The 18314-nt window shown below is 38.2% G+C and overlaps 2 protein-coding genes across 5 annotated transcripts in view; one reads left to right on the top strand and one right to left on the bottom strand.

Moving 5' to 3' along the window:
- AIMP1 (aminoacyl tRNA synthetase complex interacting multifunctional protein 1) overlaps nt 1-10925 on the top strand; it is a 39484-nt gene extending 28559 nt beyond the window's left edge. For all 4 annotated transcript variants that reach the window (XM_074589414.1, XM_074589415.1, XM_074589417.1 and 1 more), the window contains exons 6-7: nt 3367-3535; nt 10682-10925. In XM_074589414.1, coding sequence (XP_074445515.1) covers nt 3367-3535; nt 10682-10848 — 336 coding nt within the window. In that variant the 3' untranslated portion in view covers nt 10849-10925. The remainder of the gene's footprint in view (nt 1-3366; nt 3536-10681) is intronic.
- A 1854-nt stretch (nt 10926-12779) lies between these two features.
- Nucleotides 12780-17902, bottom strand: GIMD1 (GIMAP family P-loop NTPase domain containing 1). Its single transcript, XM_074589418.1, has 3 exons — nt 17835-17902; nt 15857-16278; nt 12780-13052 (listed from the first exon to the last, which is right to left on the bottom strand). The coding sequence occupies exons 2-3, from the start codon at nt 16247-16249 to the stop codon at nt 12780-12782; spliced, it is 666 nt and encodes a 221-aa protein (XP_074445519.1). The 5' UTR covers nt 16250-16278; nt 17835-17902.
- Between the last annotated feature and the right edge of the window lie 412 nt (nt 17903-18314).

Here is an 18314-nt window from a genome sequence, read left to right as displayed (position 1 = left end):
TTTTTGAAGTGTTCAAACATGTGAAGGCCTGGCATATGCATATATTTAAATGAAAATGTATACAGCAGATCAAGTACTATAGACATAATTCATCAAAAATTCAGCTATTTATGATTGCAGTGTTTGATGTGGTAATTTAGCAGTGTTTGAGGCTGTAGTATTTTTATCATCTGATTTTACTTTTGGTTAGGAAGCACAATGTGTATCTTCATTAACATTTCAGTATGCAGTGCAAGTTATTTATGGGCATGAAAATTTATTGCATGCCCAATTTGTATGTCGTACAGTGTGTTTTTGTGCACTGCTGATCATGGTGAAGCCAAGTCAGAAATTGCACCCTCAGGTATCGTGTATAGATACATGTGTCATCAGTAACAAGGGTATGGTACTGAAGCACGAGGTGGACCATGTCAATGCTGAAGTCTTTAGCAGCAGCTGAGGACAAGTGGAGAACATTCTGAAATTTCAGCAGGAGTTGACAGCTTTTCTGCCACTGCGTTTGGCTTTTTGAAGTGGATCTCTGTATGTTCCTAGCATCATAGCCCATGGCCAAACAATCAAAAACGCTGCAGTCTACAGTGGACCCACAACCAACCAACCAAAAACTCCCCCACCCGCACATGCAGAAGGGAAGGGGGTCAAGAATGCAGAAGAATGGAAGCTTGCAATGGCAAGGACCAGCAGGAGGAAGGGACTTCCCCCAAAGCCTGAGGTGTCTTTGCAGAACCGCTTCACCACTCTGCAGACTGAAGAGAAAAGAACATTTACATCAGGAGAGACACTGGAGCTGAGTAAGGCAGCCTGATTTGCTCCCTGCGTAACAACCAGTGCAACTAAGAAAAAGCAATGGGTGATAGTAATAGGCAACTCTCTTCTGAAAGGTACGGAGGCACCCATTTGCTGACCTGACACGCTCTCTAGGGAAGTATGCTGCTTGCCAGATGTTTGTATCGGGGATGTCACTGAGAGAATGCCAAGCGTCGTACAGTCCACTGGCTATCATCAGCTGCTGTTTCACATGAGCACCAGTGATACCACCAAGAGCAGCCTGAGGAGTATCAAGAAAGATTACAGAGCCCTGGGAGTGGCAGTAAAGGACTCTGGAGCGCCAGTAGTTCAGTTCTCCCAGTCAAAGGGAAGGAGCTTGAAAGGACCAGTCAAATCTGGCAAGTCAGCAAGTGGTTAGAAGACTGGTGCCACAGCCAGGGGTTTGACTACTTAGACCATGGGACTCTGAGAAGCCAGGTCTACTGGGGGCTAGTATGGCCCATCTGTCAGAGAAGGGGAAGAGCATCTTTGGTCTAAGACTTGCCAAGCTGATGTAGAGGGCTTTAAACTAGAGTTGACAGGGGAGTGGAACCTCAATCCATCCCACTTCTACCAGTTTGGTGCCAGTGCCAGCAATCAATGCCCAGGGCCTGAAGAAGGATCACAGGTCAGCAGGAGGGCGCCTTGGAGTGCAGCACAAAGGAATTCTAGCCACTCCACCCAGTAAGTCAGCTTCACTGGGGACCTGACTTAAATGCCTCTATGCAAACACATGTAGCATGGCAAACAAATAAGAGGAGTTAGAGACATGTGCACCCTGGCAGGGCTACGATCTTACTGGCATCACAGAAATGTGATGCCATCCAGAGGGACCTGGACAGGCTTGAGAGGTGGGCCCATGCAAACCTCATGAAGTTTGACAAGGCCAAGCGCAGCGTCCTGCACCTGGGTCAGGGCAACCCCAAGCACAAATACAGGCTGGGCAGAGAATGGATTGAGAGCAGCCCTGAGGAGAAAGACTTGGGGGTGCTTGCGGACAAGAAGCTCAACATGAGCCAGCAATGCACACTTGTAGCCCAGAAAGCTGGTTGAGTTTCATGAGCTTATCTTAGTATTAGAGCAGTTTTTCAAAAGCATTTGAAGATACTTCCTAGTGAAAGTGATGAGATAATGTGTACGTTTGAAATGTTGATATTAATTTAGTAGTAGTAATCAACTTCTCATACAGAAATTTTATGCTATATATGAACATTTGGGTCACTGTGATTGGAAAGGAATGATGTGATACTAGTTTGGTTTTCTTTCTTGTTAGTTTGATGAAGGTGGTGATCTCTATTTCTGGATTAATGCAGTCTGGTTTTGTCAATTGTTTAATCTATAATAAAAAAATCAATATTCTGAAGTCTAGAATTTTTTCCAGTTAGTCAAAACTAAAGTTGAGTATCAAATGCAGTAATCTTGTTTCTTTTATTCTGTATATCCATTTGCTAATAGTGCTAGATAATGTCTACAACTTGCATTTTAGAGTCACTGATATCTTACAGCTATTTCTTGTGTTTTAGGCAATTTATACCTATAGCAATAACTTAAGAAATTTTCAGTCAATGGTCTGCCTTGAAATTTATGCAAGATCATCTTTTCATTATAAGTGCTTCATTTTGGAGATTTATATTTTTGTTTTTTAAAATGTTCTACTGGAAAACATGCAGTGTTCGGAATACTTGATCATAGGAGTTTTGTTAAGTATTAATCCTGCAGTTTTATTTAAAGTTTATATTGTAATGCACAAAGACTGAAATCTAGAAATACATATATGTGTGTGTGTGCATTCAGAATATGGGAATTAAGGCTTCCTTTCTGTCAGTCTCTGAAGAATGTTCTGGGTGTAATTTTTGTTCAGTATGAAAGTGTGGTTTGTTTTCTAGGCTAAAGTGTGGCAGTTTCCCCTAACAAAGTGTGCTTTCTGTGGTTTACTATTACAAATTTTATTCAAATAAAAGAACAAAGGAAGAAATCTAGTTTTACAGTTTTGCTATGACAAATTGCGGTGCACAGTATATACAGCCATTTTCAATGGTTAAAAAAATTCAAAGCATTTGGGTTAAATAAGATAAATTTTAAGATTCAACTGGGCTAATTATGTAGAACACCTGTATTCTTCCAGTACACAGTTTGAAATTTTTATCTATGAGCTAGCCTAATTTGTAGAGTGGTTTTATATTATTATTATTATTAAATGGAAATGGTTTGGTTAATAGTGCTATATTGAAAGTGGACTTAAGTGGTGATCTAGAATGAGTAAAGGTGGAATGTGGGTGAAATGAATCGCCTGGTTTTTGGATTTTTGTATTGCACGTTTGGTATTTCTGTGGTAAGTGTGTCACAATTCGGAATTTACTCTATTATTCACTGGCCAGCCCTTAACCGGTTTAGATGTTATTGTGTGCAGGCATTAAAATTGTGCATCTATTGCGGTATGGTTCTCTTGTCCATGTTAAGGTTTCTTCATTGTAATTCTTTTGTTATAATGAAATACCTTGAGTCCCCAAAAGCGTGTGGCACTTAAGTACTCACATCTTTCTGTTTTCCTCCCCCAAGATGCAGAATCGGATGGCAATACTACTCTGTAACTTGAAGCCTGCAAAGATGAGAGGGGTAGTATCGCAAGCAATGGTGATGTGTGCCAGTTCCCCAGAAAAAGTGGAAATTCTGGCTCCCCCGCCCGGGGCAGTACCTGGGGATAGAATCACTTTTGAAGGTTTTCCTGGTAAGTAGATATTTGGGAAATTGAAGGAAATAGGTATGCCAAAATGACCTCATTGTTGAAGCAGATAAAACAGTATTTTAAAGTTGGTTGCAATTTTTGTTGAAATTTTCTGAATTAGATACATTCAAACTTTTTTATTACTAGCGTGCTAAGATTTTGTAAATAAAGGATTGAAAATACTTAACCACCTGCCAAAAATTGGAAAATACAGGGAAATAACTGTAACTTGAAAAAGTTGTATAGTAGTTTAATATAAAATTACCCACTTTAAGTCTTGAGAAGTATTTCTGCTTTTGAAGTGTACAGACAAATGTGTTTGCACTTTGCAAGTTACAATAAGCAAATATAAAGCATCTTTCCCAGTGTCTCAGTGTAAGTGATGAAGTAATAAGTTCCTGATTCCGGCTCCTCCCCCTAATTAAAGTATCAGAACTTGAGGTAGGCTTTTTTTGTTGTTGTTGGAGGAGATGGAGGAGTTGGAAGTCTCCTATTTATGAGAGGAACCTATAATACTCAAAACACTAGGGTTTTTATACATTTGTCTGGAAGCAAATGACTCTTTGGGTCTCCAAAGACAGACATTGGACTTCTTCCCACTTAATTAAATAAATAAATCCGTGTTTTTTCAGAATATAAATAAGAAAATAATCAAATTTAAACTTTCTCAAAAGATCATTTTCATTCATTTTTGTACTTCCTCCACCTCCTAGTCATCTACAAAATGATTAGTTTCTCACCCCGCATATTGTGAATTCAAATAACCATCACAGATGTAGCATGTTGATGAATGGTTCCCTTCTACCCAAATGCCAGTTCACTATTCTCACAAGCTGAAAGGGATACGGTCAGATTTATCTTCTCCTGTTGTTTTCTTTGTTAGCACTGTTATTTTGTTCTCTCTATCATGGTTTTAAGTGTTTTTCATCAGGAGGTGCCAGTCCATTATGATCCCACTAAGAAAGGCACTCAGACTCCATAAAGTATAATTTAAAATGCTGTTTGTTTATTAGAGCTGACACTGAAAAGAGAGAGTAGTATAAATAATCTTACCTTGCACAGTTGATGGGAACCCCGAGTTGGTGCAGCATCAAATGGGCTTCTGATCCACCTGCAGCATGCTGTGCAGTCCCTGTCGATAGAAGAGATTCTCCTCTTTTGGTCGTTCGAGCTATTGTTGTCTTCTCTTAGTCATTTCAACTATCAAACAGAAAGGAAGTTTGAATGAGAACTTGATGCTACACTAGTCCATAAAGGTGAGGACACGCAGGTGGCTCAGTTGCTGGTAGCACGTGAGAGCTGCCTGCAGGCTCCTCTGTTACAATCAGCTGGCTACGTTTATCCTGTGCCCTAGGAATTTGTGCAGCACAGCAGAAGCCCGGACCTACTCTGGTCAACTGTTAATGTGGATCATTGAGTTCTTGATAAACAGTGGTATTCTGGTCAGGATCACTGCATTGCTTTATGTTAAGAAAAAGTGGTCTAACTCCCAGTATTCCCTGTATTGGGTGGAGTTGTCTGTGTGCATTTACCAACAAAATATTCACCTTCAGGATGAATTTGTTGCTCAAAAGTTGGCTTTCACGTGTGAGAAAATGGGGTAGCTTTCCGTTTTCTACATAGACATATATTAACCTTTTTAAGCTATCGTACCTCTGATAATTTCTAGCTGTACAGCAGTGGTTTTATTTAGAATCATAGAATTGCTGAGGTTGGAAGGGACCTTTAAGATCATCGAGTCCAACCTTTAACCTACCCTGACAAAAGCCACTTCTAAACCATGTCCCTAAGTGCCCCATCTACCCTTTTTTTTAAACACCTCCAGGGATGGTGAATCCACCACCTCCCTGGGCAGCCTGTTCCAATGTTTAATAACCCTTTCAGTGAAAAAATGTCTCCTAATATCTAATCTAAACCTCCCCTGACATAACTTGAACCCGTTTCCTCTTGTCCTATCACTTGTCACCAGGGAGAAGAGGTCAGCCCCCATCTCTCTAAAACCTCCTTTCAGGTAGTTGTAGAGGGTGATAAGGTCTCCCCTCAGCCTCCTCTTCTCCAGGCTAAACAACCCCAGCTCCCTCAGTCGTTCTTCATAAGGTTTGTCCTCCAGGCCCCTCACCAGCTTTGTAGCCCTTCTCTGGACACGCTCCAACACCTCAATGTCCCTCTTGTAGCGAGGGGCCCAAAACTGAACGCAGTACTCGAGGTGGGGCCTCACCAGTGCCGAGTACAGGGGGATGATCACTTCCCTAGTCCGGCTCACCACACTATTCCTGATACAGGCTAGGATGCTGTTGGCCTTCTTGGCCACCTGGGCACACTGCTGGCTCATATTCAGCCGGCTGTCCACCAACACCCCCAGGTCCTTTTCTGCTGGGCTGCTTTCGAGCCATTCTGCCCCAATCCTGTAGCACTGCATGGGGTTGTTGTGTCCCAAGTGCAGGACCCGGCATTTGGCCTTGTTGAACCTCATACCATTGGTCTCAGCCCATCGGTCCAGCCTGTCCAGATCCCTCTGCAGAGCCAACCTACCCTCAAGCAGATCAACACGCCCGCCCAGTTTAGTGTCATCTGTGAACTTACTGAGGGTGCATTCGATCCCTTCATCCAGATCATTGATAAAGATATTAAAGAGAACCGGCCCCAGCACCGAGCCCTGGGGGACACCACTTGTGACCGGACACCAACTGGATTTAACTCCATTTACCACCACTCTCTGGGCACGGCCATCCAGCCAGTTTTTCACCCAGCGAAGAGTACACCTGTCCAGGCCATGAGCAGCCAGTTTCTCCAGGAGAATGCTGTGGGAAACAGTGTCAAAAGCTTTGCAAAAATCCAAGTAGATAACATCCACAGCTTTTCCCTCATCCACTAAGTGGGTCACCTTATCATAGAAGGATATTAGGTTTGATAGGCATGACCTGCCCTTCACAAACCCATGCTAACTGGGCCTGATCACCCTGTTCTCCTGCATGTGCCGTGTAATGGTACTGAGGAGGATCTGTTCCATGACCTTCCCAGGCACCGAGGTCAGACTCATTTATGAACCTCTTGGCAAGCTCTACGCTTGGATGTATCTGCATGAAATACCTTTCATAAATGTATATAGATATTTTTATACCTCTCATGATTTGAGAGTGATGGCCTAAAAAAATAGGTATTTTGGTTGGTGTATGATAAAGGAAGTAATGGTCTATCTAGGTGTTTTAGAAACAGGAGGAATGCTCAGCTTGCTGTGATTTAATGCTCTGATTGAAAAAGTTTTAAAATAATACTGTGTTTAAGAAGGAAATCAGTCTTGCAGCATTCTTTTAATGTTTAGATTTCTGTTTTAAAAATATACCAAGCTTGCTAGTTGAGATGCAGAACTGGTAAGCTGTACTGAAATCTGAAAGGCCTCAGCAATTCCATTGCCTAAATCGTAGGAATATTAACTCGTAACTTCCAGTGGTTGCCACATATCCATGAGTAAAGATAGATTAAATGTTGGATGTTTGCCCTCTGTTACATGCAACGATACACTCATGTTGCTTTCTGTTGCTCTGGATGTGCATCAAGCTGTAGAGCAAACCCTTCTCGTGCATAAGCCCTGCAAAATGGCGTACAAATCAACCTGGGCATGTGGCTTTTTAGAGGGGTGGAAGGTCTTTTTGCTCTGTTTTTGTCTAAGAGAGAACCTCACTCCAAACTTATATCTCTAGTAACTTCATGTACCTGGCATTAGAAAATAACGTGAGAGCTGGTAGTAGTTCTGTTCTCTGTTAACCAGCATGTCTTTTCTTGCATGTGACTATTGAGGTCAGCTTTCTCAAAATAATTAAACTATTTGACTCCATACAGTTGCAAAAAGCTTTTCCTAGAGCAAATCAGTTTTAGAAAGAAACATTTGTTTTAAAATTATTCCCAGGTGTTAAGGCATACAGATAATCTGTTGATGTCTTGATTGTTAAAAGACATAGAATAAACTAAAGGTGGTGTAAAAGTTGTACTAGTTCTAAAGTTATGATCTGCAGCTTGGGATACAAGGCTTTCTGTGCTTTATATCAGTTTCCTTCTGACAGGGAGCCAAAGACATGGAGCTGTGATAAGTGCCAAATTAAGGCTTTTACAACCCATATGAACAGCGTATAGGTCCAGGGCTAAAGATTGTAGTCTGAAATATGTCAGCTGTTTCCTAATGTTTCATATATAGTTTCTCAGGAAAATTCTTAGGTATGATATTAAGGCTAGCTAATCATTGACTTTGAAAATATACCTAATGCTTAGTAGTTCAAAGTAGAGTGATGCATCTCTGAGTTACATAAAACTTATTTTAAAGACTTTTAAGACTTGTCATTTGATTATCTTGAAGTGAGTAGGAAAAAGCAAGAAAAATAGCATTGATGGATGGAGACTTACAAAATCATTCTGACATCTGCTTCTGTAACTTCATTTGTTGCATATTTGTCTTTTGCATGTTGCCTTTGTAAACTAAGGCATTAATACTCTTCGTTGGTTTTGGTTTGCTTTAGGGTTTTTCTTAAATTTCTTTTAGCTAGAGACTAAGATTGTTGTCACTTACCTTCTTATCCAAGTGATTAACAACTTCTGGTGGGTTTGGTGTGTTGTGTCATTGTCCACCCCACCTCCCCCCAGAAAACTGCTACACGTGGATGATATGTTTAAGAAAATTTGGGACCTCTTATTTGGCTCTTCTTATGTAAATAGAGTGAGAAGCTCATTAAACCATTACAAGTTTAAATTTATTTATTTATAGAAATCCTTCTAAAGAATATTTTCTGGGAAGAAGGAATGCAATGAGGAGAAGTCACAGGAAAATGCACAGCCTGAAGCTCTGGTAGTATTTAAAATCGGTGCCTATACTAATCTAATATGAGCTCGCCACAGATCCCAAGGGAGCTTGATGCAGGATTCCAAAGAAACTTATTAACATCCAAAGCGTGTTTTTTATAATAAAAGTCAGGTTTTTTTCTTACTGAAAAAATTCACTAGCTTTTTATATTTGAGGAGGGGTAAGGAAATGCGCAATGGATCATTTAACATTCTGTTTAATGGTTTTAATAGTTCGTATACATTCACTTTGGTCTAAATCCAAGTCTGGTTTTGTTCATGAACTTAAGCATTGAGCAGGATTTTATTTTTGTGAAAATGCACAATTAGGTCTAAATGTTTAATTTATTAATGGTATTACTGATTTTTCTTTTAAATATTAAGTGCACTGTTGTAAAATAACTCGACTGCATTATTGAATCTTGCTCTGGTAAGGCTAGCCTACTTAAGCAGATCAGGACAGATTTCTCTGTTCTCTTACACGGTCACAGATATCAAAGCTACAGCAGTTAGACTTGTCTACAGGCGGAAGTAACTTACTTTTGCAAGCATTGAGAATGTGAGTAGATTGAATCGTTGAAAACATTTAAAGGAGAAAAACAATAAGGCAGGCTGGAATGACAGTAGTTCATTTAACTGCTTGTTGGTCAGCTACTCAGGAATACACCAAGCAGAAATTAATTTCAACCAGCTACTAGAAATCTGTATATTAAAATCCCTGTAGCCTTAATAGTTTTTCTTCTTGAACCTTTGTGGACACTGAGTAGTGGAAGATGAGAGTACTTGACATTCTGCTCACCTGGAGAGCTCCTCATATTCCTTTAGGAACTCCTGGCTCTTCTGAGAGGATATCAGGGAGGATCTATTTACTAGGATTTGTTTTTTGATTCTTGCCTCTTCTGGAACTTAAGATTTTAATAGTTTTGGCAAAATGGTGCCCATATGGCACTCCAAGCAAGTAAAAACAAACACACACACAGACACATATATATATATATATATATATGTGTATATATGTATGTATATATATGCATACACATATGTATATGTGTGTATATACATATATGTGTATATATACACATGTACATACACATAATGTCTGTGTATATATACAGACACATATATATATACACACACATACACATATATATGTGTGTGTATATACACATATGTATATACACATATATATAGTGTATCAATGATGAAATGGCATGGGATCTCTTTCAGCATTTAAATGTGCTCTAATTATATTTAAAACAAGTCTTGTGTGGTTTTTTTTTAATTTGTCCTGCCTGTGTTACACACAAGAGGTCACGAGCACCCAACAGCGTTACGTTTAAATAACTTGTTTTAATGAAATCTCCGTTTTCTTTAAGAGAATCTGCATTTTCTTAGAATTTACAAGGTTAAATTTACTTGACCTTTGAACAGAAAATAATTGTACAGTGAATTTGTTGTCTTGCTTTATCTAGATTATGTCGCAGGAAGCAGTTTATTGAGTATAAATCTTTACAGCAAGAGAGTTTATTTAGCTTAGTTGTTTTGTTCCTATACTTTGTATTTTTTGCCTACTTAAAAATAGCAAAAATATGACTCTGGAATACTTCACTTATTCTATGTCATTTGTTAACAGCATTTCAAAACCTTAGTAGGAGAAAACTGTATTTTGTGGTCATTAGAGATCCTTAAATAGTCAGATTTGTTAATGTAGTTAGACTGTCAATACCTCTAGGGCATAGGTAGCTTATCATGGGGTACACACAGAAACAGGGGACTGAGGCCATCATTGTTGAAATACAAGCTGACCTCTAATGCTTATGTTGTTTTAGGCACTAGAGCATGTTGTCAAATAGTACAAAAGGTAGCAGAACAGTGTTGAAACTTGGAACTAAAATTATATGTCAGTATCCTAATTTTGGACTATTCTTGTCTAAGTTCAATATTTCTCAATTGCAAGGGCACTTGCTAAATTCACTTAATATTAATGGTCTTCCTAAACTTAAGATGCCAACAAATCTGTGCATTGGTGAGTACTATATTTCTGTGGTCCACACCTACTTACTTCTTCGGAATCATTTTGGTCTCTAGTAAATTCTGTAAACCAACAACTAGCAATGGTTTGAGAGAGGCTCTGGAGACATTTCCTAGACAGTCCTTAATTCCTATTAAAGTTTTTGTTTTGAAGATTGCAGGTAATGTGTTTTTTTCCCTTAAAAGTGTGTGCAGTGATGCTATCTGGGCTGTCACAGATGTGTACATAGAGCTCTTGCTCTGCTTTCTGTGCTGTGTGCTATTAGGTTATTCTTTGTTTTGAAACAGGAGATCCTGAGAAGGAACTTAATCCCAAGAAGAAGATTTGGGAGCAAATCCAACCTGATCTTCATACCAATGACCAGTGTGTTGCTACGTACAAAGGAGTTCCATTTGAAGTGAAAGGGAAAGGAGTCTGCAGGGCAGAGACCATGGCAAACAGCGGAATTAAATAAATAAATGGTTATTAGAAGCTTTTTCAGATGTTGAAATGGAAAGTAATGCAAGCACAATAAAACCCATGAATATATTACTCCTCTGAAGTGCATGGTTAATACCTTTTTTGTTTGAGTCCTCTTCCAGAGGTACAGAATGTGTTATGTCTCCAACATTTTCACCGTTCACTCATTCATCATGCTTACTGTCTTTGAGGTTAAGTGTTGTCAACAGTCATTAACCATTCAATGCTCAAGGCTTAATTGCCAAGGCTTGTTCATGATAGAACTACAGGCAGGCACGCATATTTTCTGGACAGCTAAAAGGTTTAGAGGATCTATGGAGCAAGAGCATCTCAAAAAGGAAAAATTTCTGCGATGTTTCTTGTGTGCTAACTGCTGTTCAAGAGGTGCAGAACGAGCAGTTGGTTGGTGACAACTACAATCATCTGCATTCTTCTAGTCACCTTTTAATAGTTTTTCTCCTCTTCTTCCAGTCGGTTTGCAGGTATATTATAAGCCTGTGCAACTTTGTTCTTGGCTATGTTGTCTCAGAAGTCTGCAGACAGTTGTAATGGGAAGATTAAACTATGGCCGTTTATGCCCGAAGATGCATAAATAGACATACTGTTTTAATGTCAATAAGATCAAAACTGTCATTTTGCTAAAATAGTTCTTCATCTAGTCCACCTAGATATTTCCTTCCCAATGATAGATAGTACAAAGAAAGAATGAATAGCAAATAGATTGCCAGAGCTAGTCAAATACTACCAAAAAAAAAATCCGATTCCAATGCCCAAACAAGTATAAAGTCAATTCATTTTTTGTTTTAATGTATTTTTATGCAATGATATTTTATACAGAAGATGCTTTGGTTATAACAGAAATAGCTTTTTCAGTTTCTACAATTAGAGTTATTCCATAATAATGTAGTACAAGTAGTCATGGTTGCTATGGTAATAGCCTCAAATTACTTCTTTTAATTCCTGCTTTTTAATAATCTGAAAATAACTATTTCAGATCAATAAACCTTTTAAGTAACTATTTAGAGATACTTCAGATATTTTGGTATATAATATTTAAGTGGTTGCTGTCTAACCACTGAAACAGTAAGTGCTTTTTTAACCACTGAAATAAAAAAACTTAGCCACTTTGAATTTTGTAGGCTTTGAACTTCATCCAGTAAGCTGAGAGAGAAAACAAAATGACAATGATATAAAATTAAAAGGAACAGGCATAAAAGAGGAGATGAACGGATTTCTTTTTTGAATTAGTTTTGTATGTGCCTATAAACTGTGTTAATTTTTCATGCATCTGGGAATAAGCAATAGTAATTAGTACTTTTAAATGTGCTGAATAGCTTTAAGCACATGGGAGCTTTTTTATCTGCCTTGTAAACTACATATCCAATAATTTCTTATTAAACAAAATTCTTAAAGTTCAAAATCTCAATTCTAATTAATCCTGAATCAAGGTAAGGAAATACTTTTAGAGCGGATAAATCTTAGCTTTTAATACTGGAAAGCTCTTTACAAACTTTGGAATTCAGAGGAACTTCTGAAAGCTTGAAGAATTGAGCAAAGAGACTCCCTTACAGTCTGAGCTCATGCACGTTTATTTTTTTTTTTTTTTCTTCCAGATCTGTGTTCTGTATGAATTGCAATATACAATCTGCTGTAGCATAAAAACTCATTTGTGACTACATACGTATTAGGAGCGTGATATAGAGCACTAGCTTGTTCTGATTTTGTGGTTGAAGCTAGAATTCTGGATGCAGTAGTGTGAGCTACTGTATGAAAGGCAAGTAATCTAAAGAGATATTTCCAACTGTGTGTTCAAAGGTATTTGGTATGGATGTGCAATTTTCCAGCTGATGGTTTCTATTCTTTTATTTCTTTTATTAAATGTTACCTACCATAGAAAATAGACAAATGAATACCTGAAAGCTAATTTTATTCCTTGCTGTGTTTAGGTAGAAGCACTTGATAATTATTTTGTCTTATAAAATTCAAGAGCTTTCTTAAGACAATAGCTCTTTCCTCTTTAATTATGGTCTTCTGGTTGTCTAGGAAAATGTATTTGTGCTGTACTGAGCTCAAAAGTGACAACAGGGTACTTGAGGCACTGTGCAAATACGCTTCCTCACTGAATCCAGCCTCTTCTGCCTTGTCTGCATGAGTAAGTAGAACTGCAGTGAAATCCTTCCATGTGGGACCCAGAAGTTCCTGTAATGAAAAACAAATTTCAAATAGTTATCTCTTCTTGTTCCTTTTCCCCACTCCCACTTCATATACTTATGCATTAACAGACCAGTTATATGTTCTTTGCCTGGCAGTAATCCAGTTCATGCTATCCGAGTTGCTGAAATTTCTGGGGTTTTTCACCTTCCCAAGACATTGACATCCACTTTCAGTGGAAATATGTGGTTGTGCAGTACTAGCAGTTCTCGGTTCTCTTACTACAGATGTTAATAGAATTTCTCCAGTTAAAAAATATCTGTATAAATAAGGAAAAATGATTGTTTAGCTATGTCACACATTAGTTTACATGAGTAGTTTCCACAGGCCCATATTTCTACGCTTTTTACAGCTCTTTAATTTTTTTTTTTAAAAAAATCACCAAATCACCTTGTGTTGAAAAAAATAAATGATGAATTTCTATGTAACACCAACTGCAATTCCAGCTGTATTCCATAAAACTGAACTATTTTCAGCAATTCAGGAAGAACACAAATCAAATGCTCACCGAAGTGATGGGCCAGAGAGTTTGTCTTTAAGTGCTGTAGTTCATCTGATGGAGAGCAATGGAGAAAACAAGCTGCTTTTTTGTCAGTAAGTACAGAAAATTTTAATGCAAGTAAGAGATTGGGCTTTCATTTGCAGATGTAAATGAAATTACAACTTCGGGGCAATCATGCTAACTCCTGTGTGTGACAAGAAGCCTGCTTTGGTAATAAAGTCTGCTTTGCAATGATCTTAACTATGTAACCTAAATACCAAGGTGTACAAAACTGCTTTAAAGGCTGTCTTTCTACTTCCAAGATAAGCAGGGAGTTAGAAAAACCTGGTGTATTGATAGTCGTTAATCTGTTTTAGATAGTAGGGATGAATCATAGAATCATGAATCATTTAGACGGTAGGGATGAAAAAAAATTTTAAAAATTAAAAATTTTGGCATAAGCTGTCTAAGAAAGTGTTGGGTTATCAGTTTTGGAGAAAGAGGATACTGTATTGGTTTGCTGAGGACTCAAGGTCAATGCTAATTTTAGTTCTGAAATGTTTATCTGCCACTCTCTCAATTTCTTAGGCTATGTTATTAAATTTTAAAAAATGCAGAGATTTAAATGCCAGTAGTCTTCTGCTGATATGCCATCTTTAGTGATATGCCATCCCTAATTTGCAGAGGATCATTGTGAAAACTCCTGATTGCTAAAGGTAGTCTTCGTGCTGATGTCTTCTTGGAATGACATACTGAAATGTAGCTGTTACTGTTCATATTCCCAGCACCCAAGCAGCTGTCTTGCCCTATTTGTGTTTGGCTGATGGAATCACAGCATCTAATCTTTTAAGGGAAAAATAAATAAAAAGCCAACTGTTAGCTAAGCTGAGAGCCTGTTGTAATCATGAAGCAGAAGGAAGTGGTATTATTATCCTTAAACATGTTTTATTTCATTTCTAGTAGGGGTTTTAAAGCTCCATTTAAAGACAAAAGGCATGGTGGCTTCTCTTATGCTTTTAATGCCCATATGGACTTGATCCAAAACAGTCTCAAACTAGAAGCATGATGATTTTTCATTGGCTTAGACTAAAGATATTTTAAGTAAATACTGCTTTCTGTTAAATACCATGAACTATAGAGAGAGAGAGAGAGAACTGTATAAGGAAAAAGGGTAGCATTGAAAACAAATATATGTAAACTGACAATGAGTAAGAATGTGTTGAAATTAGAACCAACTTTCAAACTACCAGAAAAGTGTGGAGCAGCCCACCCATAGAGAGTAATCAGAAAGAACAGGAAAGCAAATCAGACATTTTGAAAGCTGTTTTTCTATCAATATTTTTATATATTGGTATATTTTTCTCTACATATGTATTATATATTTAGATAATATCAGTTACAGCAGGTTTTAAGACTTGATGGACCAGGAAGAACCTTCCAGCCCTAAAGATTTTTAGAAAGTTCATTAGTGTAACGGCTGCAAAGTGTAATGTGCAGACTTTGGCAATAACTGAAACCCTTTGTTCATAAATATACAAACCTGGTTCATCTGATCAGATAGATAAACTGAGCAATATCTGTTGGTTTGTTGTTTGGTTTTTTTTTCATTCTCCAAAGATATGTATGCACAGTAATGCGAAATCTCCAACTGAAAAGAAAGCCATTCCTTTTCAATGTCTTTTCCCACATATCTTACCTACTTGCAAAAAAAAAATTTCCCCCAGGAGCTGCAAAATGTTTGCTTCAAGGCAGTTATGCTGGAAATTTTCCTCAGCCAGAGTAAATTTTATGGTAACTTTCTAAGTTATTTTCTCTTGAACAGATAGAGCAGTAGTGACAATGCAGGACAGAGCTAAACATTCTTGTCCCAGGTCAGTCAGATTTTCTGCGTGACTTTGGACCTGTCGCTCTCTGCCTTGGTCCTATACAGACCGCAGGAGAGGGAGGTAACCTGACTTTTGCTTTAAATAGAATTTCTCTTCAACAAGCTAGATCTGTCATGATAAAGCATTAAGTATAATTTCTGAGAGAAGAGCTTACTTTGATGGCTAAATTTGGTTCCTACATTCATTTATGCTGAACCCACATACAAAAGAGAGCAGTTCTTGCTTCTTCGCGTGTTTAGTAGCTATGGTGCATGGTGTTGGAGTTGTGAATGGTGTGTTTCAACTGCTGGACTGGAAAGTATTCCCATTTTCAGCTGCACTTCTCTATTTCAATTTTGCAATCAACTCTTCCATAGCTATTGTCACCTGAACACAAAAGAGTTGCTGTTAAGGCAGAGACTTCTATTTATTTATTTATTTGTTACCTGGATGAACTGAATTGTGTGATCGCTTTCATCTGGGCACAGAGGCAAGTCAGCTCTGAGGACCAAGAGAGCTAGATGCAGGCCTTCCTCCCCGAAGTGGTGAGCCAGGGCTGATCTCACTGTGTCTGTCACCTGCTCTTTGCTCAGACTGCTGTGGGGGTAGCTTGGAGTGTCAAGTACTTGAACACGGAGTGCTAGCTCACAGCCACTTCTTCGTATAATCCCCGAAATTCGGCAGCTGCGTCCAAGGCTGCAGCAGGTAGTCACAGAGCTTGGGGAGCGATGAGTCTCAAAGTCTGAGCTGCCCAGCAGGCTGTTCCCAGCAGCACTTTTACCAGTCTGAGTTCTTCCAAGGACAACAAGGTTGATGGTCATCTCATTGCTCTCCACCATTGTCTATGCTTTTATCCACAAACCTGTCACTAAGTGAAGGAACAAATAACACGAGCCATTTCAGATAACTTAAAAAAACCCCATATATCAGCAAAAATTAGAAAATTGAATGTCTTTTGAGCGTCCTTCCCTGCCCGAAATGTTTTGAGGACTGTGTGGTGTAGATAGACATTCACTACAGCACATATACCTCTCTCTGATGCAAAGATGGATATTTGCTCTCCTTCCCAGTCAGTTGCTTAGAAATAACAAGACCTCATGGAAGGTGTCACAGGTATGAGAGCAACCTAACAGGCTGCACTCCGACACTGGCAGAAACTGAAGAGCTGGGAAAGAATCCAATGTGAGAAGAGTTTTAGGAACAAGTAAAGCAGGTAAAGCTAAGGAGAGACAACAGGCAAGGGCGGAGTTGGGAAACAACCATGAAAAACAGCACTGGCATGCAGGGAGAGTAGGTTATGAGAAGGAGGGAGAACTAGGGGTGGAAGAAGAGAATGGTGACAAATACATGCTGCTATTATTGAGTGACTGTGTTTCAGGAAGCAAATCTTGTTTTAGGGAGAAGTAGCTTTTAAAGGAGCACTTTTTCACAGCAGAAAACAGCTTAGAATATGTCTTTCATCAGCTACCACTGAAGTTTAAATAGACTAATCCAAAAGGGCTTTCTGATACAGATAAATATAAGTGTGTCTTAATGAAAAAAAGAAGAGCTGAAATTGCCAATGCTGCAGGTTCTAACCCCATGTGAAATCGAGACTTTGGAAATGTATACTGTACAACCTTTTAGACTTATGGCATAGTTAGTGGAAAAGAAAAGCATAGACTGGTGGATGGAGAGGGGAGAGATACCTAAGTATCACTTACAGTTACTATAATTGTTCATAAATAAGCCTTCTCATTCTCTTTGTACTTTTGTGTAATCCAGTATCTGCAGGGGTCTTGGTGCACATTAATTGTCTAACAGGAATACTGGATGATTAAAATCAGAGGTTTTTCAAATGGAAAACTATATTGGCAAATAAGTAGTTGATTTTAAGTTATCAGTGACACCTGAACTTCAGGAAGTTTTTGGTTTTTTTTAAGGTACTCAGAGAGAGATCGTGGGTAATTTTGGAATGAGATTTCCTGTGATTAATTTATTTACGTTCTTGCATGTGCAGTTCAAGCTTTCTCCCTCATATTCAATCTGTGCCCAAATCAATTTTTTGAAATAATTTCAGTACGAAGCCAGACATGCGAGAGCTGTTAACATACCAATTTAGTTACAGGCAACATTGAATACCGTACATGCTGATATTCCTTATTGAATTTGCAATGGGTTTTTTGATGACCAATTTTCTCTTTTTAATTTTTTTTTAATTTTTTTAAGAATACCTTTTATAAAGGACACATTATGAAATGGTTGTTGTCAGTTATCCATCAGTCTAGATGTGCATTGTATTCTTTTTCTGTAGCATAATAATATGATATGGTGGTCATGCATTTGTGCATTCCTTTTTAAATCATGATCAAGGATTTGTTCTTTTTATTCCTGTAAGCAGTCTACGCTTAAATAATTAGATTGATTTCATTTTATGTCACTTACCTTATTTTCCCTTAAAATCCTCTTTCATTCAGACTTCATTCATAAACCATGTGTGCAGTATAAAGAGACGTTCATATTATGTGGACTTTGAAACTAACAGTGGCAATGTACCTTGCTTTGACTGTTACGTACACATTAATCTGGTTAATCTATTACTGATAGATCCTCGTTCAGTTGGATACATTTGGCCATTAATTGGCACTGTTGAATTTTTTCAACTTAACTGTAGATACAGTTTTTGCAATCACTTTAGTGTTTGTTTGAAGTTGATATTTTTCAAAGTTAGTTGAGTTCTACCAGCAGTTAAATGTGACAGTGATAATGGAGGTACTGAGATGACTTTGTATTGCATGTTCTTGAATGTGTGTTCATATATATGCATGTGAAGAGCGTATGCGCTTTCTTTTATTATTGCGATGAATTAGTAATTGCAATATTTTCAAAGCAAAATGTAAACCATATGCAGATGTAAAGCTGTTT

Source organism: Larus michahellis, chromosome 5 (genome assembly GCF_964199755.1).
Source record: "Larus michahellis chromosome 5, bLarMic1.1, whole genome shotgun sequence".
In the NCBI taxonomy this organism is placed as follows: domain Eukaryota; kingdom Metazoa; phylum Chordata; class Aves; order Charadriiformes; family Laridae; genus Larus; species Larus michahellis.
Note: the sequence above shows the minus strand (reverse complement) of the source record. Positions and strands in the feature narration are given on the sequence as shown.